Source organism: Arachis hypogaea, chromosome 13, assembly GCF_003086295.3.
Source record: "Arachis hypogaea cultivar Tifrunner chromosome 13, arahy.Tifrunner.gnm2.J5K5, whole genome shotgun sequence".
NCBI lineage: Eukaryota > Viridiplantae > Streptophyta > Magnoliopsida > Fabales > Fabaceae > Arachis > Arachis hypogaea.
Window position 1 is genome coordinate 119,584,081 of NC_092048.1, and position 22,649 is coordinate 119,606,729.

At 33.8% G+C, this 22,649-nt stretch overlaps 2 protein-coding genes and 2 pseudogenes across 2 annotated transcripts; 2 read left to right on the plus strand and 2 right to left on the minus strand.

Annotated features, from left to right (window-relative positions):
- Positions 1–631: 631 nt before the first annotated feature.
- On the plus strand, positions 632–1,494 carry LOC140177694 (serine/threonine-protein phosphatase 7 long form homolog). The gene is made up of 3 exons (XM_072210841.1): positions 632–1,098; positions 1,170–1,260; positions 1,348–1,494. The coding sequence occupies exons 1-3, from the start codon at positions 632–634 to the stop codon at positions 1,492–1,494; spliced, it is 705 nt and encodes a 234-aa protein (XP_072066942.1).
- A 10,670-nt stretch (positions 1,495–12,164) lies between these two features.
- Positions 12,165–14,798, plus strand: LOC112732951 (uncharacterized; annotated as a pseudogene).
- Positions 14,799–16,032: 1,234 nt separating this feature from the next.
- Positions 16,033–17,102, minus strand: LOC112735303 (uncharacterized protein At4g14100-like; annotated as a pseudogene).
- Positions 17,103–18,727: 1,625 nt separating this feature from the next.
- LOC112732952 (succinate dehydrogenase assembly factor 2, mitochondrial) lies at positions 18,728–20,789 on the minus strand. The gene is made up of 4 exons (XM_025781786.2): positions 20,434–20,789; positions 20,238–20,364; positions 19,307–19,375; positions 18,728–19,199 (listed from the first exon to the last, which is right to left on the minus strand). Exons 1-4 carry the CDS (start codon positions 20,610–20,612, stop codon positions 19,053–19,055), a joined length of 522 nt encoding a protein of 173 aa, XP_025637571.1. The 5' UTR covers positions 20,613–20,789; the 3' UTR covers positions 18,728–19,052.
- Between the last annotated feature and the right edge of the window lie 1,860 nt (positions 20,790–22,649).

The following is a 22,649-nucleotide window of genomic DNA, read 5'->3' on the forward strand; positions in this document are numbered from 1 at the left end:
TCCGTTCAACTATGAATATGTAAATAAATAATTATGTAACAAAAATTTTATTCAAATATTTACGTAACAGTATGTTGGAGTTAGATTAAATAATTAGTATTATTAATAATTATTAATATTCTTGATGTAAATATTTGAATTAGCATTATTATAATAAATTAATTAGCTACTATTATTAGAGAATTAGTTCGATCGAAATGTTTTTAATAATGATAGTTAAATAATTAGTAAGTTAGTTGTTTCTATATATATGCGCATCCATGTTAGTTACTAAATTAGTATTAGTCCAATAAATTAGTTATTATTATTAGAGAATTATAAACTTTTAGTATTGAATTAGAGTTTACTATTGATTTACTAATAATTTGTTATATTTTTGTAGAGTTCACAAAATTTGACATGTAATTACCTATTGCCTCTAGATAGATACAATCATGCAGTAGAGGAGCATTTACGGTTCACCGATTTTTATTATGTTTCTTAAATTGGAATAGTTCAATGCCAGAAATCACTAGTAAATGCTCTTGTCGAGAGGTGGCATCTAGACACACACATATTTCACCTTTCAGTTGGTGAGTGTGCTGTGATATTAGAAGATGTGGCTTTGATTCTCGGTCTTTCGACAAACGGTATGCCAGTGACAGGAGTGACTATGAGTAGTCAGGAAGCCTTAGAGGCTGAGTGTTTGCACCATTTTGGAATTGCACCGAGAAAGTCAGACTGTAGAGGAAGCTTTATAAAATTGGTATGGCTTCGGGATTTAAAGGAGTATTTACAATGCATTGATGAAGACAGTATTCAGAGGTACGTGAAGTGCCACATTATGTTGTTATTTGGTATGATATTGTTTGGAGACAAGTCTGGGGCAGCTGTGCACTGGAAGTTTCTGCCTTTACTTCGTGATTTTGGCAGTATCGGACAGTATAGTTGGGGATCAGCATGCCTAGCACACCTGTACAGGTCGTTATGCAGGGCTTCTCGTTTTGACTGCAAGGAAATCGACGGTCCGCTAACACTGTTGCTAGCTTGGGCTTGGCTCCGTCTACCACATCTTGCGCCGGTTCCTAGGGAGCCCCACAGTTTTCCGCTTGCAAACAGGTAACATTATTAACTTACATCGTATATTCATATTTAGCATCGTATTGTGTTAATGAAATAAATTATCTTAGGTGGCATAACTGGGACCGTGGAGGTGGATGCTATAGATATCTTAGTCTTGCTCACTTTAGGAAGGCATTTGATGATCTTCAGGAAGGCCAGGTTTGTTTTGATTAAAGGAGTATTTGTTTTCATTTTAGTGTAATTGTTAGATGTTTAGTAATTATTTGTTTCTTTTATTGTGTGCAGTTTGTGTGGCAGGCCTATGCCGTTGATCGCATTGAGCCAGACACAATTCCTCCAAAAATCTACATTGACTCAGTTGTGTGGAGCGCTACGGTGCCATTAGTATCATTTGAATGCATTGAGTGGCATGCAACCGATCGGATTACGTGATAGTTCGGTTTCATTCAGGTAGTTCCTCACCAGGAACGGAGTTTGGATATGGAACACGGGGAAGTCCTTACTGGTCCTAAGAATCTTGACTGGGCCACAGTCCCGACTCATTCATTTTGGGTGATGCAGTGGACAAATAGGTATAATCACGTTCTTACTGAGATTCCAGTGCCTCCACAGCATCCTTTAGAGATTTACATGCATTGGTACCGTACAAAATATGGCAACCACTTGAACTTGTCGGATCTTGTAGTGCAAGAGAATGATGAACCACAGCCACCGCCTCGGATCGTTTTTGGGTGAACAACACATTAAGCCTGTAGAATGTTGCTTTGACAAGTGCAGTGATAGGAAAATTTCGTGCACCCTTCAAGACTGGGTTTATGCATTCCACTAGGTTCGTGGTCATGTGACCCCATCGGTAACCCCCGTCGAATACCAATGCATACTGTTCGCGGGGGATACGACTTAACCAGTTAGTATAAGCCTCGTCCCGTTCCCGTAAATGCTGAAAACACAACTCGTACTCGCAGACTATCCTTGAATATCCTGTGTAATAAGAAAAAACAGAGGAAAAAATAGATGAGAATCACTGTATGGAGATAACTCTGTTAATTATGAACTTCGAATTACTAGATGTTACCTATATTGACCACAAGTTTCTGCAGATAAGGTGCCTTAAACTTTCTCAAAAAATTCGACTTTATATTAGGGGTGTTCATGGTTTGGTTAATCAAAAAACCAAACCAATTTTTTGGTTAACCAAATATATAGTATTGGTTAATTAACCAAATTGGTTTTACATGATGAAACCGGTTATTAACCGGTTAGTAAATTTTAAAACCGGTTTTTAACCGGTTATTAAAATAAAAACCGGTTTTTAAAAAAATAACCGGTTTTTTACCAAAAAACCGGTTTTGTACCAAAAAACTGGTTTTTGTACCAAAAAATTGGTTTTTATACCATAAAATTGGTTTTTACATGTAAAAATATATTTTTACACAAAAATTAATATTTTTACATATAAAACCCAAACTTTTACACAAAAAACCGGTTTTTGTCCCAAAAACCGGGTTTTATACTAAAAAATTGATTTTTATACCATAAAATTGGTTTTTACATGTAAAAATAGATTTTTACACAAAAATTAATATTTTTACATACAAAAACCCAAAATTTTAAACTTTTTTTTAATTGAATTTTTTTAATCTAATTTTTTCTTTCTAAATGATACGAGTAACATTTGTAAATAATGAAGTCCCTTCCATTGCTTTCGTTCCTTTTTCTTTCTTATCTCTTTTCAATATTTTCTATAAATAATTTTTCTCTTTCTCTTTCTCTCTCTCTCTCCTCTTCTCTTTCTTTTCTCTCTCTTCCTCTCTTTCTCTTCTCTCTCTCCCCCTCCTCTCTATCTATCTCTCTCTCTCCCCTTCCCCTTCCCCCTCTTTCTCCCCCTCCCATTTCGTTCTCTCTATCCTTCTCTTCCTCTCTCTCCCCATGCTCTCTCTCTCCCCCTCCCTCTTTCTCTCTCCCCTCCTCTCCCTCTCTCCTTCTCTCTCCCCTCTTCTCTTTTCTCTCTCTCCTTCTCTTTTTCTTTCTCTCTCTCATTCTCTCTCCCCTCTCTCTTTCTCTCTCTTTGTCCTCTTTCTCTCTCTGCTTCTCTCTCTCTTATCCTTCTTCTCTCTTCTTATCTCTCTCCTTTTTTCTTTCACCTCCTCTATCTTCGCCTCATCTCTCTCTTCTCTCTCGCTTTAGAGAGAAGAGGAGAAAAGAGATAGAAGAGGGATAGAGATTGAGAGAAGGTTGAGAAGGAAAGAGAAAAGAGAGCGTAAGAAAAGAAAGAGGAGAAGGAGAGAAAATGAAGAGAGGAAGAGGAGGAGAGAGAGAAAGAAGAAAAGAAAAGAGAGATGAGCGAGAGAGAGAAAGAGAGAAAAGAAAAAAGAGAGAGAGAGAAAGAGAGGGGAGGTAAAGGAGAGAGAGAGAGAGGAAGGAGAGGGGAGAGAGAGAGAAAGAGAGAGAGAAGGGAAAAGAGAGGAGAAAGTAGAGAGATATGGGAGAGAGAGAGAAAAGGAGAGGAGAGGAGAGAGAGAGAGAGGAGGGGAGAGATAGAAAAAGGGAAGAGATGATTAGAGAGAGAAAGGAGAGGAGAGAGAGGAAGAGAGAGAACGTAGGGGGAGAAAGAGGGCAAGGAAAGAGAGAGAGAGAGAGAGAGGAAGTGATAGAGCAGATAGAAGGAGAGAGAGATAGAGAGAGAAGGAGAGAAAGAGAGAAAGAGAGAGGGAGAGAGAGAAAGAGAGAGAGAGAGAGAGAGAGAGAGAGAGAAAGGGGAGAGAGAGGAGGAAGAGGGGAGAGAGAGAGAGAGAGAGAGGAAGATAGGGAAAGAGAGAGATAGGGGAGAGAGAGGAGGAGAGAAAGAGGGAAAAAGGAGAGAGAGAGAGAGAGAGAGAGAGAGAGAGAAGCGGAGAGAGAAGGAAAGGAGAGAGGAGATAAAGAGAAAAATGAGTTAGAGAGAGAAGGGAGAGAGAGAGGGGAAGGAAAGGGGAGAGAGAGGGAAAAGGGAGAGAAATAGGGGAAAAGAAGAGAGAGATAAGGGGATAGAGAATAGAGAGAGAGAGAGAGAGAGGATAGGGAGAGAGAAAATGAGAGGAGGAGAAAGAGGAAAATGAGAGAGAGAGAGAGAGAGAGGAGAGAGAGAGAGGAGGGAGAATAGGGAAAAGAGAGATAGGAGGAGAGAGAGAAGGGAGAGAAAGAGGAGAGAGAGAGAGAGAGAAAGAGAGAGAGAGAGAGAGAGAGAGAGAGAGAGAGAGAGAAAGAAGGGAGGGAGAGAGAGAAAGAGAGAGTAAAGGGGAGAGGGAGGGAGAGAGAAAGGGAGAGGAAGGGGGAGAGAGAGAGAGAAAGAGTATGTAATTTGGTTTTGAAATTAAGTTTTGATTTTAATTTGGTTTTGGTTTTGGTTAACCGATTAAAAACCGGTTTTTTTTTAATTTGGTTTTGGTTAACCAATTCTAAAAAATATGGATATGGTTTTTAAATTGTTTCATTAAACTGGTTAACCAAAATGTGGTTATGGTTTTTTAACCGGTTAACCACATTTTGGTTTTTTTATGAACACCCCTACTTTATATGCCTGATGCAAAACATGTGGAAGGCTCTGGGAGGCGACCAAGTTCCGTTACTGCGGGCCACAGCTGCATTGATGGATTCATGTCGATCAGAGATCAGTCCCACACCATCTCGAGTCACCACATGTTGTCGCAGGTTACTAAGAAAAAAGTGCCATGCATCAGAAGTCTCTCCCTCCACAATAGCAAATGCAATTGGGACGATATTGTTGTTATCATCCTGTGAAACTGCAACCAACAGACAACCCTTATACTTTCCGTACAAGTGGATCCCATCTACCTGGACAACGGGTTTACAATGTCTGAATGCTCTAATACATGGGTAATAACTCCAGAAGACTCGATGCAACACCCGGATATCAATAACCAAGTCATCACCTTGATATGCATGCATAGTCTCAAAATGGACGACTGCTGATGGCTCCTTATGACACATTGCCTCAAACCATATGGGCAAAGCTTCGTACGATGCTTCCCAACCTCCAAAAATTTTTTTCACTGACTTTTGCTTTACCAACCATGCTTTCCGATAGCTGATGGTGTAATTGAACTTTGACTGCACTTCCGCAATAACTGATTTCACCTTTATCGAGGGGTCAGCCTCAACCAACGGCTTTATCGCTTCTGCAATAGTGTTTGAATCCAGCTTCGAATGATCCTGAGAAATGGTTGCTCTGGTACAAGTGTGACTACCATTATACCTCCTTATAACCCAACAGTACTTTCTGCTGATCATGCTAACCCTGATAAGCCAATCACAGCCTGATCCATACTGCGTACACTTGGCATAAAAGGTCAGCGGCTCCGACTCATACACTCTGTAGTCTACACCTCTTCGAATAGTATAATCTTTCATCGCCATAATAACAGCTTCCCTGGAACTGAATTCTATTTCCATGGAAAATTCACCATCTGCCAATAGGAATTTTTGCCACAAAAACAGTCGTACCTTAAAATTTTATAAACAAATATTTAATAACTGAAATTAAAAGTCAAATCTCTCTATAACTTGTAAATCAATCATACCAAAAATTTCATACTAACATAAATAAATTTTCATATGTCAAATCAATATCTACCATCATATTAATTTATAGTTTAATATTAATATAAAAAATCAATACTCACTACAGTTATATTAATATAAATAAATTTTACATCAAGTAATTATCTCAATTTTACATCACGTACTTGCATTCATATATTGAGGAAACTCCGGAGCATGCATGGCTTCCAAATCCAACGCTCGCATGAAAGATGGTTCCTCAAACGGATGGTCGTTTGCCAATGCATTTTCCACGTCTGTCACATTTGCCTCCATAGTGCCATCACCTTGAACTTCGTCTCCCTCTGGACCAACAACTTCGTAATTGCTTTCAAACTCTTCTTCACTGTTACTAATGTAATCTTCCCGTTCGATATTTCGGTCGGCCTCAGATTGCTCAAACTCAATATACAACTCAATGAACGGCATCTAAGCGCGACTTTCCATATACACTGAAAACATCTCTTGCATGCTCGCTTCATCAGTTATATATTTGGTTTGAAATTGAATGAATCCGCCAAATACCGGTATAGGATACCTGTATAAAATGCATGATATTTTTCTTGACACCTCATAATCTATCTTCTCATAAATCACACCTTTTAGTTCCTCGAATGAGATTATGAATGGAATAACAATATCTAATGGATTTTCACAGAAAAATTTCACTCCTTCAGATGTTTGTAACAAAATCTGACCAAAATAATATATTTTTAACAGGACTCTATCATCCATATTTCTCACTCACATTACTATAAACTCCACTCTCAGTTTTTTAACACTCAACTGAAACAATGGAGATACACCTCAAGGAAGAAGAATAACAGCTCGAAAGAGAAGAAGAGATTTAGAAACTCGAATGGCACACAGAGATATATATATATATATATATATATATATAAGGAATCGTACCACCCAATTTCTATTTATCCGTTGAAATATTTTATATTATACTAAAATCGGACGGACCGATTTGCATTTTGCGAATTTAAAAAAAAAATTAATCCTACTGAAATCGGACGGTCCGATTACAATGTCCCAAAATTCAAAATTTTCCCTCCACACAAATCGGACCGTCCGATTTGTGACCCCAAAATTTCATAACAAATAAATCGAACGGTCCAATTTCTCACTTCTAAACTTGAAATAAAGCTGTCCCACGTACCTGTATTGCACCCCCATGTCCATAACGAAGTATAACACACATACATTTTCAATATAAAAAAATGAGTCGTAAAACGTATTGTCAATATGCGAGAGTGTATTATAAGAAAAAAATTTTTTTTTGTTAGCAAAAATACAATTTATAGGACGTATTGTCAATCTGTGAGAGGTGTATTGTCAATTTCTAACTTTCCGTTAAACAATTTTTTGTCCAATATGTGTGTTTCACACAACAATATCAAAATAAAAAATTGAATTAGTTTATACACGTTACAATATATTAATGGCACAGATTCCTCTTCTTTCGATCTACTTATCTATTTATAACATATAAAAATTGATACCAATTTTCTACACAACAAGTTTAAGCCATTTTTTTAATAATGTCATATTAACAATTTAAATTAGGGATAAATATTGTTTTGGTCCCTAACGTTTAGAATTAGAATCGAAACCGTCCCCAACGTAATTTTTTATTTAGAATCGTTCTTAACATTTTATTTCGTATTAAAATCGTTCTTTTTAATAAAATTTTTAATTTATTACTAAAATACCCCTATTCTAATAAAAAAATTATAAAATTAAAAAAAAGAACGTGGGGAGAAGGGAGAAAGGAAAAGGGAAAAGGATGCAAAGGGGGGAGGAAAAGAGAAAAGGGAGAGGGGCAAGGGGGAAGGGGAAGGGGGAGGAGGGGGGACGGCGCCGGCGAAGCTTAGAGTCGCCGTCGCCGTCAGGAATCAGAGCTCGCGAGGGAGAGAGGAGACGCGAGCCAGGGAGAGAGCTTGGCTCGTTTCGCGGTGGGTGGCGTGCGAGGAAGGAGAAAGGACGAAGCGCGAGGCAGTGACAGAAGGGGAAGAGGCACAGGCAGTGCCGGTGGTTCTGCTTCGGCTCATGCATCTGCATCTGCTTCTTCTTCTACATCTGCTTTCGATTCTGCTTCTACATCTGCTTCTTCTTCTGCTTCGGCTTCTGCATCTGCTTCTTCTTCTGCATCTGCTTCTAATTCTGCTTCTGGATCTGCATCTGCTTCTTCTTCTGCTTCTGTGTCTGTGTCTGCTTTTGTTTCTGCTTTGCTTCTGCTTTTGATTCTGATTTTGATTTATTATTTTTCTGATTTCATTGTTGTTGTGTGTTGATTTTATTGTTGAATTTGATATTGTTGTTTCTGAATTTGAATAATGTGTTATTATTGGTGTTCTTGAATCTGTTATTAATATTTGATGGGAGTAAGGGAGGTGTTGATGGTGGTAAAAGTGCTGGTGGTGGTGGAGGGTATTTTTGTCCGTAAAAAGTTAAAAGGACGATTTTAATACGAAATAAAACGTTAAGAACGATTCTAAATAAAAAATTACGTTGAGGACAATTTCGATTCTGACCCTAAATATTAGGGATCAAAACAATACTTACCCCTTCTAATTACTTGTAAAAAAATAGGAATCAACCAATCATATTTTAATAAAAAATTAAAAAAAAGGTCTTACTTATTATTATTTAACTAAAACATAAAATTATAATTAAATATAATAAATATATACATTAAAAGTGTCATAATAATAATTATTATTATTATAAAAAATTTCAATTATAAATATTCAAATTCACAATTTATACATGATGTATAGAGCTTTTAGTACTATATTATTTGGCCTACCTCTTACTACTATTAATTCATTTCTTAATATCAGGTATGAATTGTCAAAAACTCCCGTAAATTAAACAAGTTCAAATTTAATATATCTTCTTACTAAATATATTCAAATATATTATGAATATAAAATTAATTCAAAACTTTACATTACATTTTTGTTATTTTTATTCTCATTCATTTTTTTTCTTAATTTATTAAAGTAAATATAAAAATAAAAACAATAAATAAAGATATAATTTTGTACAACTATAATAAAAAAATTATCTTTTTTAATTTGTATTATATTTTAGTTGAATAATTATATAAAGTTATATACAAATTGTCAAATAAATATTTTGTAAAATATTTACAATATAAAATACTTTACATTTAATATTGGTTTATATATTATCTAATCAATCTCTAGTGTTAGCTAATATAGCTATGATGCGTCAATGTTACACTTAGCACACAAATAAAAACACATTGAGCGTGTTTAGAAACCATAGAATTAGAATTCTCTTTAAAAATTGAATTCTTTTTCTTATTTTGAAACATAAAAAATACATAAATTTAAAGTTTAAACTCTTTTAAAAAATTATAATTTTCATCTTTTAAGTCCAAAGTAAACTTGACTAAAATAGGTCTAATTTACAAATTCAATCTAATAAAATTTATATTTAAATTAAAATATCTAAATTAACCCTAACATAATTTGGTTTTGCAAATATACCAAATTCTCTTTTTCTTTCTTTTTACTCTTATTAAGAGTAACATAATAATATTACATATACTTTAACCATTATTTTCTATTCAATTTTTTTTGTTCCAAATTTAAGAATTGATAACAAAAATTGAATTACAAATCAATTTTTTTCAGAATTCAATTCAATTCCATCTCATTAAAATTTCTAAACACATTCATTATCTTTTGAGTTTTAAGTTACACATTATGAAAAATTTTGTTCTATTATTCAATTTTTTTTATGCTTAAAGTTGCAACTATATATAAAAATGTGTTTGAAAGATTGTCAATGCGTGAAAGTCAATACAAATCTTTGCCTATTGATAAGAATTGGAATATGGCAAATGAAATTTTTCAAAGATTAAAGATTTTTTTTATGTGACTAAATTATTTTCTGAAACAACTTATCATACATCAAATCTTTATTTTTCTAAAGTTTGTGTGATTAAGTTGGTTTTGATGAAGTGAAAAAATTATGAAAATGAGGTAATTGAAGTAATGGCTACATGATAGCTAAGTTTGAAAAGTATTGGGGTGTGATTAATGTAGCTATGTCTATTGAGACTCTTTTAGATCCTAGGTACAAGATGTATTTGTTAAATTTTTTTCCATAAAATATATGGTGAGACGAAAGCATGTGATGTAATTGGTCAAATGAAAAAGATAGTGCAAGATTTAGTTTTAGAATATGCAACAAAGGAAAGAGAGAGAGAGACCAAGTTACTCAATTAGATATGCCGCCGCCACCACCAATTCCATCTAGTTCAAGGGAGAAAAAATTTTGTTATAAATCTTGGCAAGCTGATTTTGCTGCACATGCAAGTGAGGAATATTCATTTATTGATACAAAGAGCGAGTTGAATTATTATATTGAAAGAGACCAGTGCCACAAATTGAGCATAATTTTGATATCTTAAATTGGTGGGAATCAAATGGAGCAAAGTTTCCTACTTTGCAAGCTATTGCTAGAAATTTTTTGGCAATTCTTATCTCTAAAGTTGTCTCTGAATCTTTATTTAGTACGGGTAGTCGATTTATTACACCACGTTATAGTAGGTTGCACCCGAATACATTAGAGGCTTTAATGTGTAATTAAGATTGGGAATAAATGACCATTTGTACCCATGAAAGATGATAACGCTGACCTATGTACCCATGATAGATCGAAACTGATCTTGTACCCACGAGAGTTGCCCTCCGTGTGACAAAAATACCCTGTTTTGGTTAAGTGCTTGCTTCGTTATTATCCGAACCTACGTGGCAACCCTCCAAAATCCTATCCCTCTTCAATTTCATTTCTAATTTCAACCACCCATCCCTATTTCATAGCGGCAGCTTCCTCCTCCTCTGCCGCCACCACCGCTCTTCCGTCTCTTTGCACCTTCGTCTCATCCTCACGCTCTCTTTCCCAACTCTCCCTCTTTTTTAAACCCTTCTCCATCGCTGGTGTTCGACTTTTCGCAAAATCAACACCATCTATCAACTCTATTACGCGCTTGTATTTCTGCCACGGATTCTTCTCATCCCTCCCATGGACCATGCCAGCTCCGAAACGGAATAGTCTAGAAGCTCTTTATAGTCTTCTATGTCTAGTTGCTCGCAGTTACTCACGGAGAACGTGGTGAACTTTGTTCATCGAGTGCAGCGCTCAACACGGAAGTAGGGCTTGGGGGCTGATCTCGACGAGCTCGTTTTGGATGTTGGTGAGGCCTGAGTTTTGGTTTTCGATGTTCATGCAGGCTTGTGCAATAATGGAGTTTAGTTTTGGACTTCGATGCTGATGAAAGTGAAGCCTCAAATGATGAGGGTAAAAGCATGAAGATGGAAAAGAGATTAAGCAAAGCCATTATTATTTGCTAAATTATTATTTGCTAGAGTAGTGAAAAATTAGTAGGATATGTGTTTGTATTTGTGTTGTTCAGAACTAACTTTTATTTATAGACGAATTTTTGCTTTTGGAGTTCAAGTGCTTTTCTTGAGAGTAATATTATTCACATTCACTTTGTACTTTTTTTTTTCTCTGGACAAAAGTGCCAAGTAATTCCAAAGCTTGCTTTTGATGGAGGCATGGCATGGTATTTTCCATACCCATAGATGTTTTGTGATTGTTTGGAGCTTCTCACTGATTGATGAAGGGGGTTTGGAAAAGAGGGAGAGTTGGGATTTGGGAAGGAAAGCGCGGGAATGATCGATAGTGCCAAGTAACGGAAAAGCAGCAGTGGCGGCAGAGGAGGAGGAAGCTGCCGTCATAAAAGAGGAATAGGTGGTTGAAATTAGAAATGGAATTGAAGAGGGATATGGTTTTGGAGGGTTGAGGTGCCACGTAGGTTCGGATAATAATAAAGCAAGCACTTAACCAAAACAGGGTATTTTTGTCACATGGAAGGCAACTTTTGTGGATACAAGATCAGTTTCGATCTATCATGAGTACATATGTCAGCGTTATCATCTTTTATGGGTACAAATGATCATTTATTCTTAAGATTGACTTTAAAATGAATTTGGCACCACAACTAACATAGGATTTGAGTGCTACACAATGTGATAAAAAAAAGGATTTAAAATTATGTTTTTATAACATAATGAATTATGTCTAGTTGTTTGTGAATATGTTTGATATCAAATATTTGTTGGTTATTACAATTTAAGTTTTTGAAGACTATAAAAATTATGTTTGTATTAACAATTGAAGACTATTTTTATTTTTTTTATTTTTTTTAATTTTTATTATTTTTTAGATAAATTCTCAATTATTTTTATTTTTTTTAATTTCTTTAATTTTTTCAATTTTTATTATTTTTTAGAAAAATCCGCGAATGTCCACAAAAACTCAAGTCTCCAATGAATGCAGAATCTCCGTCGCCATCCCTACGAGCAAGCCTTATCCTCACTTAAATGAAATGAATGAACGAAAGAATGCTGCTTGTTGCTAGAATCTTATCAGATGCACTGAGAACCATCCATTACAATTTACTAGATTCAGAAAATTTTCCTTTTCAACGTTTCTTTAAAGGTGGAAACTCAGGTGCAGTCGACTTCACGTAAAATTGATAACTGAGAGCCGTTAGATGATTTGACTGATTTGACTAAATTTTCATTTAACGGCTCTTAATTATCAAAACTTCACGTGAAGTCCACTGCACTGAGTTTTCACCTTCCTTGAATCATGTCCGCATCACGTGATGCCAAATGACAAATTGCAACGGCTTCAGCAACCCCCTCCACAATAATAAGTTCCTTTCACACCAAAACCTTTCATGAGTTACATGGTCAATCACATTGTTCCACATGCCACACTAGACCCTTCAGATTGAAGTTAGTTATAATGCTGCTTCTTTTGTAACTACCAAAACAGTTGCATTTGCACCATACCAGGATATATTATTACAATGTTAGTTGCTTTTCCATGTCATGCCATAAATAAATAACACTTTCTATCTGTGTTCTAGTTTAGTTGCACTTACGAATCCACAGATTGCAATGTTTGGGGGAAAGATTAGTAATGGTAACAGAACTATTCTGCATGATCTGTATGAGAAGCACAGTCAGAGCCCTTACTATGATAATCTTTCTCGTCCCATCTCCGATTTGCTTCCTCCATTCATTGCTGCTGGAATCAGGGGTATTACTAGCAACTCCGCGGTACTTTATGATTTATCTTCATCAACATCTTTAACAGAAAACTTCTTTTGTGTATTGCATTTAATTCCTTTACAATCTTCTTACTTGGCAGATTTTTGAAAGAGCCATAACTTTGTCAAATGCTTACAATGAACAGTTGATGTAAGTTTTCTTTTGTACTTGATTTTCAATACATAATGTTTTGCATAGAATATAGATTTGAAGTAGGTTGTGATATACTTTTTTATCTACTTTATCTCTTATGATTAAGCCAAAGGTATAAACTCTAGATAAAAAAATTTGGGTAAATTCTATTGAATCAAATTGGTGAACTCATTATTCTGATCTTCCGTATTGAGAAAAAAGATTCAGACTTGTGACACAGAAATTCGTTGACTGTTAGTAACGTAATTCAAAGGGCTAATAATTTGATTTGTGGTCAATCAGGAATTTGGTAGGGTCAGGGAAGGACTTAGAAAGTGCCTATTGGGAAGTGGTCGTAAAGGACTTAAAGGATGCATGCAAACCCTTGGAGCCAATTAATGAAAATAATGGGTTACATGGGTATGTTTCTGTTGAAGTTTCTTCAAAACTTGCAAATAACACCAAAGGGACAACTGAGGCAGCAAAATGGCTTCACAATAGGATTGGATTTCCAAATGTTTATATAAAAATACCTGCAACTAAAGAGTCCATCTCTTCTGTAAAGGAGGTCATTTCTCATGGAATAAGTGTAAATGTCACTGCAAGTTGTTATGCGCATTATGATGTCACCAAAATTTTATCCTTGCAGCATACAGAAGCAACAATATGCTCATTGTTTTTGTGTATTTTTTAACAGCTTATATTCTGTCTCTCTCAATACGAAGCAGTAATCGATGCTTACTTGGATGGTCTTGAAGCTTCTGAGATGGCTGATCTCTCAAGGTTTCAAGTTCTGCTGCTTTCTACATCAGTAGAGTGGACATTACAATTGACAAGAAACTTGAGCAACTTGGTACTTCTGAGTTTCTTGATCTTAGGGGAAAGGTATGATTAGAACCAATCATAATGCTGACTTCACCTAATGAGAAAATACTTAGTTGTTTTTGTTGTATAAATATCAGACAACCAAATAATGTTTGGTTTACTTGACAATTCCTCAGTTGCACAAGCAGTTTTGCCGTACCAGCTTGACCAGAAAAAGTTTTAGGTCCCGCGATGGGAGTGGCTGGAGAAGAGAGGTGCCAAGAAGCAGAGGTTGATGTGAGCATCAACCAATGTGAAAAGTGTAGTATACCCTGACACCTTATATGTTGATTCTCTTATTGGACCAGATACAGTAAGCCATATCAGTTGCCTTTCTATATTTACCTTGAATAATGTGTTTGTGATAATATAAATATAAGATAAGATTTACAAAGGTAACAAATGAAAAAAAAAAAACTCACAGCCAACAATTATAGATGAATGTAGGTTAGTAAATGCTAAGATTATCATCTCATTGTAAGAAGAAAAACTCTTATTTTTTATGTCTCCACAGATATCAACTATACCACCCCAAGCTCTTGAAGCATTTATGGAGCATGGTACTCTTTCAAGGATCATTTATTCAAATGTATCAGAGGCTGAAGGAGTTTACAATGCAATTGAGAGGCTGGGGATTGATTGGAGTTCTGATGGATCACAACTGGAGCATCAAGTGTTGGATTCTTTCACAAAAAGCTTTGACAATGTTCTTCACTGCTTGAAGGCTAAGCATAGTGATCTCATCAGCATATAGAATATATTTTAAGATTATAGACCCTTCTACATTTCAAGTTTATCAGTAAAACTCAATGCCAAAGATATATAGATTAGGCACCTTGCTTGCTGTTATGTACCTTAAACTATATCACCTCATAATTTTTTACTTTAATTTGCCCCCTATGAACAACATAATCACTAAACTCACTCTTGCAGTCTTGCCTGTAATAAATTAGGAAAGTTTCATGATACAAATTTTGTTTTGTGAGATTAAAAGTTATTACTTATTAGTAGTAAATCTAGAAGAACTTGTGCTGGATAAGAAGAGACGAACGAAAAAACCATTCTTTCCACACAAAACCATTCTCTTATCTTCTTCATCTTCTTCAGAGAGATAGAAAAAGGAACAGCAAAGAAAGTAGCAAAAAATGGCACAGGCAGCCACAGCAATGGCCTCAACACCACTGCAAAGTGTGGCCCTTGTTCAGTAAATGGTGGTGGTGGATTACGACCACCCTTGAAATGGAACCCATGACTTCGGGTCTCAAGTCATCGTTCTTCTCGGGCTCAATCAACCTCTTGCATCATCCCAATTAGAAACACCTTACTTCAGCAGCACCAAGGATTTCCATGGCGATTGCGGGGCTTGTCTCATTCTCAATCATGATATGATGATATACACGTTGTTTGAACTTCGAAATCCGAAATTTTCATGGTGATAACGATAGGACTCCCTTTGATAAGTTGCATGATAACTACTTCTGCCCCGGTAATTATTTTTTCCTCTGCTTAATTTCATCAAATACTTCATTACATAAGCACCAAGAAGATTTAAGCCTTATGCACCAGCTGTCACAAGAGTTGCAAATGATACATCCGTTAGAAAGGCAGAGCTCCAGAGGGATGAAGCCGTTGGGTGAATCCTCCATCTTTTTCTTTTTGAAGGATATGCAAGAAAAATTGAATTACACAAACATTGCTGGATTTAACTTTTATTTCTTACTGCAATTTTGGTGGGAATTGCAGCACTTGTTGGATTGTACTTCTACCTCAACACCCAATACTAGGTTGCACTCCTCATTACCTCTGAAATGTGGCGTTTAATGTGTTACTCTTGTTTTCTTTTCTTTCTTTCTTTTTGTACCTTATGTTTCATTCATAGAGGAATACATTATTGGTCATGTTTATAAACCCTGGCTAATCAAGAGTGGAAGAGTTCATTTCACTCTCTTCAGTCTCCATTCACATTATTAAAAAGAGCAATATATTTTTATATTTTCAACAATGTCGACAAGAAAGATGGTAGAGTTTTCTAAGATTTGATGCAAAGAATTTCTTCCCATGATTTATACAGGAACATTCTCCAAAAGAGAGAAAGAATTCTTGAAAATAACATGCAATGAAGCTATGGCATCAGCTTGAATGACATATACACGGCCATTCGTACTCGCTACTTAAAGTTCCCAAAGGGCTATAATAACAGTTCATATCATTCTAAACAACATTGATAAAGAACTTCAACTCAACTATTAAGCATGAGCAGTATGGCATGTATGGGGTATCCCTCTGATCAATGTCCCATGAGAAACAACATCAAGAGATGGTTCTAAGAGGGGGCTGCTTGTAAACAATACACAGATGCCTGCCAATTGGGATCATCAAGCACCGCACCAACCTCAAATGTCATCCATTCCTGGAATCACCCAATGGCAACAGCATTCATTACAAATTGTTGGGCTACGGTAAGGAGTTCTTAACCACCCAGGAAATTTTCGAGAGTAACTAAACGAGAAAAGATCAAATAAAAAGATATTATATTTAACTCAAAATCTTAAAATGTTAAAAGTAAATAAGAAGATATCACATCTAATTCAAAATTTCAAGGTGTTAAATTAACAGATTTCTTATTTTATAAACTTCTGGTTGTTTCTTGAAATGTTAAGTGACAAATGTAAAAAGTGTCATGAATTAATCTCACATTAAATTAAAAGAAAAAAAAAGAAAAAGTGAGTAATTTATAAGATAAAAACCCCAATAATTTGATAGCGTAAAATTTTGAATTAGATGTGGTGTATGTTGTCGCTGGTTCCTCCCAAACATTGCAGCAGAAATGGTCAAACATTCTTTTGACCCAGAAAGGTAGTAGCACCGTCGAGCCAGTTGGGGCGGAGAATGCCAACATCGAAATGGACCACCTTGCAGGTGGTGTTGAATGGGTGGAGGGTGCAGTAGGAGGTGCCGTTATCCCATTCGAGGTCGTAGGTGAGGACACCCAGCTGGTGCTGGATGATGTTGAAGTTGCGGCCGTTGGGCCAGTCGTACCATAAGTCTACCTTGTGCAGAGAACCGCTTCTGTTGTTGAAGAGCACCGAGTGGAATTGATCAGGCCATGTTGCTGGAAGTGGCTCCTCTGCCATTAACGGCGACAGCTGAAGAAACAGAGGAAGAAGTAGAAGAAACACACAGACGGGTCTAAGAGCATCTCCAATGAGAGTAAAAATTAAAGCCCAATTACTATTATGTAAGAAGGAAAGAAGGCTTATGCGTTGGAGTAGGAAGGAAGGGAGTTCCCACACAAATTCCAAGGAGGAGGAGTCCCTCTAAACAGGGACTTCTATGAAACAATCAACAATTTGGCAAGTTAGTTAGAAAATAAATAATTATATATAATGTTAATTAACTAAATAAATATATTAAATAATTAAATAATAATTAATACAATAATAATTATAATAATTAATTATATTAAATAATTATATTTTTATTTAATTAATAATTTATATTATTAATTAAGTAATTAAATTATAATTAATTTATTAATAATTATAATAATTAATTAGATTAAATAATTAAATTTTTATTTAATTAATAATTTATATTAATTATTTATATCATAATTAATATTAAATATTATTTATAATATCATATTAAATTATAATTAATTAAATTTACTTACGTTAAAAAATAAATTTAATTTTTATATTTCTCCAAAAAAATATCCAATTTCGAAATAGACAGTAGCATAGACAATTGAAAGAGGACTTGATTGAATACATATGGCAATTTCATAATGTTTGTCGTCAACTATAGAGCTTAATTATGTTTTTCTTTGTATTAATTAATTTTACAAATTAGTGTAATCTTGAATTATATATTGTGTATTATTGTTATATATGAATTTATTTAATATTAATATCTTTTAACTGTGAATTATTTTTAAATTTATAAATTTAAATTATATTATTAAAAAAATTTAATTACATTTATTTTAAGTATTTTAATTAATTAATTAATTAATTAAGTGGGACCACAACAGGGATTAAAGTTAGTTCCTCCTAATGGAGAAGAGAGATGCTTTGAGTTCCTATTTACTGTTGACGCAAAAGGTGATGTGGAGTTACTTTTTATGACAGGTGGGCCATAAACAGAAACTGAATGAGTTCCCTACTGGAAATGGTCTAATGCCGGTTGCAGAGGCCATTCTCGTGCTTTGCTGTGAGTATCAGTGCGAGTACCGAGCTCAATCCTCACTCGTCCTTTTTTCCTTTCTCTTTTTATCTTTTAATCGCAAATAAAGCAGGACCAATTCTATCCACGCTCCGCTTTGAGTATGAAATATGAATAGACTTTCGCAATATTTTTGTGGACATATTTAATATTTTATACATCTTATATTTTTTATTTTTAATATTAAAATTAATTATAAAAAATATTAATAATATAAAGGTGAGCAAGTTCTTATGGATATAAAAAAAATTATTTTCTTAAACTTTTCAACAGCATTAAATATGTCAAAAAGAATTCAAATACCGTAACTTTTGCATGAAAAAAATTATAAAAATATTATGCATACATTAAAATTTATTATTAAATTACTTATTATATATTTATATATATTTATACATATTAATTTATATCTTTTTATTAAATAATTAACCATTAAAATAGTCAAATTTATTATAATAAAATAATTAAATAGATAATAGATAAAATATAATATTTTTTATATAAAATATCAAATACACCATAATTAATTATTAGTTAATTTTCAATGCCTCGTGTATATATCTACTTATAGTTTAATTATAAGTTTATAACAGAGCACTATATAGCTGAAAAAGTTTAGGAGGCAGTAACTTTGTTAAATTCTGATCAGCATGTAACCAGCAAAAAAAAGTGAACCATTGGATGAAATTTCATACCCATCTCACACCATTAAAACCATCATTGATGGCTATTTGATAGTTACAAATCACAAAGTTGCTGTCACCTAGTATTCCTCCTATATAGCTCCCTAACATAAGTAGTAGATCATTTGAGCATTAGCCTTTTGTCCAAACAAATAAATTCCGGGATGAGATTCTCTGTTAGAACAAAACGTCAAGATATCTCCACTTGCTAATACAAACCTTTGAGTTGCAGTTACCCGTTACTTATTTATAGTAATAAAAATAGTAAAAAAGGCATTTTTTTTCATTGTTACAAATGACAAGATCTTGTGTTCTCAAGCTACTGATTCCCAGCAATGGGACCGTCCCGACCTTTCTTGATATCATCCCAACCCCTTACCCATGGTTGGCCAGGTGTTGCTCTTGTTTCTGGGGAAGAATGGCTCTCAAGGTTCTTCATAACTCTTTCATGCATTGCAGCAAAAACCTAAGCAATAGATAACTCAAATGTGAATTTTAACCCCAAGGAAAGCAAAAATCAAATCAAACAAGTAACTTGAAACTCCATCAATTAAATAATGAAATGAAACTCACTGGATTACTGCTAACTGATTCTGGAGGTTTCTCCTGTCCAGATAGCCACTTCCATAGATCTGGATTCTCCTATAGAACAGAAATAGGATTTTGAAGTGCCATGACTCGAGCAAAGAAATATATCAACCAAACTAGCCTAGCAGCTCTCTATCTATTTCTTTTCCATCAGATCAGAGCTTGCAAAATAACAAAAACATCATATGAATTTTCTAACTCATCCTTCTCAGTTTACAGACTCGCAAGCTTGTTTGGAATCTGGATCCTACATGTGCAAGTTTGGAAGTTTTTTGGCAATAAATGTGATGTAGCCTAACTAGATTTTTTCAGATTAACCTCACTAGTTAAACAATGATGCAACTGCAAGTTAGAATTTTGCCTAGCTTGCAATACAAAATAGTTGCAATGATACATACATTCCAGAGATTCAAAACCAAAACCAAAACCAAAACCCTCCCTCTTATGGTATGTCTGATTGGATAAACGAGCTCCAGGTGTAATTTAACATACCAAACTCTAAAATGAAAATTTCCTATAAGCCTTAAAGATGAAACATCAATGGCAATCCAACCTGAATTGAATGTGAAAATGTTTCTTTCCCCTCAAAGGCACATATTAATCAAATGAAGTACATTTGTAGATAATCAGAATCAAAACACACAGTAATATATACAAATTTAATGGATAAGCGTGCAAACTTCAAAATTCCTGACCCTATCAATTACAATCAAGTTGGTGTAAATCAAAGAGTTCCATATCGTAATGACGGAGTTTAGGTGTACCAGTGAAATTAGAAGATAACATACTTGTGCAGTTGTACAATGGATCCAAGTGGAACTCAGATGATCCTCGGTAATATTTACAACCAATCAATACTAGAATGAAGGAAACTACTCATGGCGGTGAATTACCAAGGGAGGAAATGGGGAATTACCAAGTCGAGGACATGAACGAGAGCTCGAATACGATTTTCATCCAAGGAGTGAACATTGTCCTCCACCCATTTGCCGAGAACCAAGTCGAGTTCCAAGAACCCTCGTTGTTTGCTTCTATAAATTAGCCTGTTCAGAAAGAAAGAACAAAATCAAAAGAGGAAGAATAGAAAGAAAAGAGGGGAGGGGAAGGGGGACCTGTTAAACAAGCGCCTTTTGCTTTCTTCGTCAGACAAATCGATATGAAGGGAGAGAGGATCGGGAGGGAGGGAGCTGAAAGGAGAAGAAAGAGAATAGCGAGGAAGAGGAGATGCGGTGGGATTAGATGAAGTGAGGAATCTGCGGAGGTTGATAACACCTCGTCTCAGCGAACCCATTTGATTGCGAATGGGAAAATAGGAGGAATGAATGAGTGAAAATTGAATTGTGTTTTTAGTTGTATTTGTATGGCTTACACAGTACTACCGTGGCCCTCCTTCCTCCTGACACACCGCACTCATCTATTATTAATTTATTAGTTATTACGCCACACAAACTACTCTGTTTGTTTGCATGAACTTCTACAAAAATGTTTTTTCAAGTGATTTTTAAAAAAAAAAAATATTTAATAATTATGTTTAAATATAATAATATAAAATTATTTTTTTAATTATTTATTTTATTAAAAATGTTTTTTAAATAAAAAAATATTTGAAAAAATATAAATTATAATTTTTTAAAAAATGCTTTTTCTATTTTTTAATATTTTTACTGGTACTATTAAAATTTTATCAAACACACTAAAAAATAAAAAATAAAAAATCTTTTAACTTAATATCATCCCAACAAATACTTAAATTTCAATTCATTGTCTAGCATTCTCATTTCAAAAATTGTTGTGTATTAATTAAAGAGTAAATACTCAATTTAGTGGTTATCTATTTTTACAAACAAGGCCATTTTTATTTAAAAATAAGGGAGATTTCGATCTCCAACTTTTTATTTGGGATAATATGATTTTTTATTAAAAAATCTGTTAAATAATAATAAAAATTAATTTTATAAAATTTTATATTTTTAGAATAAAGTATTAAATTAGTCCGTTACGTTTGGACATAATCTTTTAGATTTTAAGAGCAACTCCAACAAACAAGAAGTTGAAACCTATAACAGGAGCAGGAACTTAACGTTGGAGAGAAGAGAGAAGGAGTTCTTACACAGCTTTTGAAAAGAGTGAGTACCTTTGATTAGGAACTCATATTGTCCAATAATAACTTGCCACTTGGTAAGTTATTATAAAAATAATTAATTGTATAAAACTTTAATTAATTAAATAATTATTTTAAATTATTAAATAATAATTAATTTAGTAATAATTATAATAATTAATTATATTAAATAATTATATCTTTATTTAATTAATAATTTATATTAATTATTTATGTTTTTATTTGTATTAAGTAATTTTATAAATTAGTGTAATCCCAAATTATATAGTGTATATTTATTGTTATATATGAATTTTTTTAATATTAATATCTTTTAATAGTGAATTACTTTTAAATTTATAAATTTAAATAATATTATTGAAAAAATAATTACATTAATTTTAAGTATTTTAATTAATTAATTAAGTGGAGATTTGGATCCTCTAAAGTTTGAATTTCACTTTAGAGAGTAAAGTGTGATTTTCTACCCTTGAATATTTTCTCTTTCATATTTATTATTTGGTCCCACCTATGAAATCAATGGTGAGAGATCACACTTTACTCTCTAAAGTGAAATTTAAACTTTAGAAAATCCAAATCCATTAAGTGGGACCACAAACAGAAACTAAAGTTAGTTCCTCCTAATGGAGAAGAGAGATGCTTTGAGTTCTTATTTACTGTTTATGACGCAAAAGCTGATGTAGAGTTACTTTTTATGACAGGTAGGCCATAAATAGGAACTGGAATGAGTTCCCTACTGGAGATGTCCTATTTGAATCCAAAAAAAATTCATTTAGCTTCAATATAGTCTCACTGTAAGGTCAAAGTTAAATAATTAACGGAAACAAGATTGATAATCTGGAGAACAAGTACAAGCTCCAGAGGCAAAAAATCAACCGTAGATGTATCAATACATTTATTTATCATTCTCTTTAGTTCTATAGAAAATATTTTATTTAAATTATAAAAAAAAAAAATAAAACTTTTTGGATTCACATAGGACACTTTAAACTTTAAAACCAAAACAAAATTACCTTCAAACATAGAAGACCAATTTAATACTTTAGGTCTTTACCCATACTTTTATTTATAATTTATGGGATTTTAACCTCTCAAAATTTTTTTCAATAATAAAACTAACTACACCATCACTATTGCCACATTTTTATCATCATCATTATAATTTTTACTTTTATTATTTCTATTGTACAATTATACTTTATAATC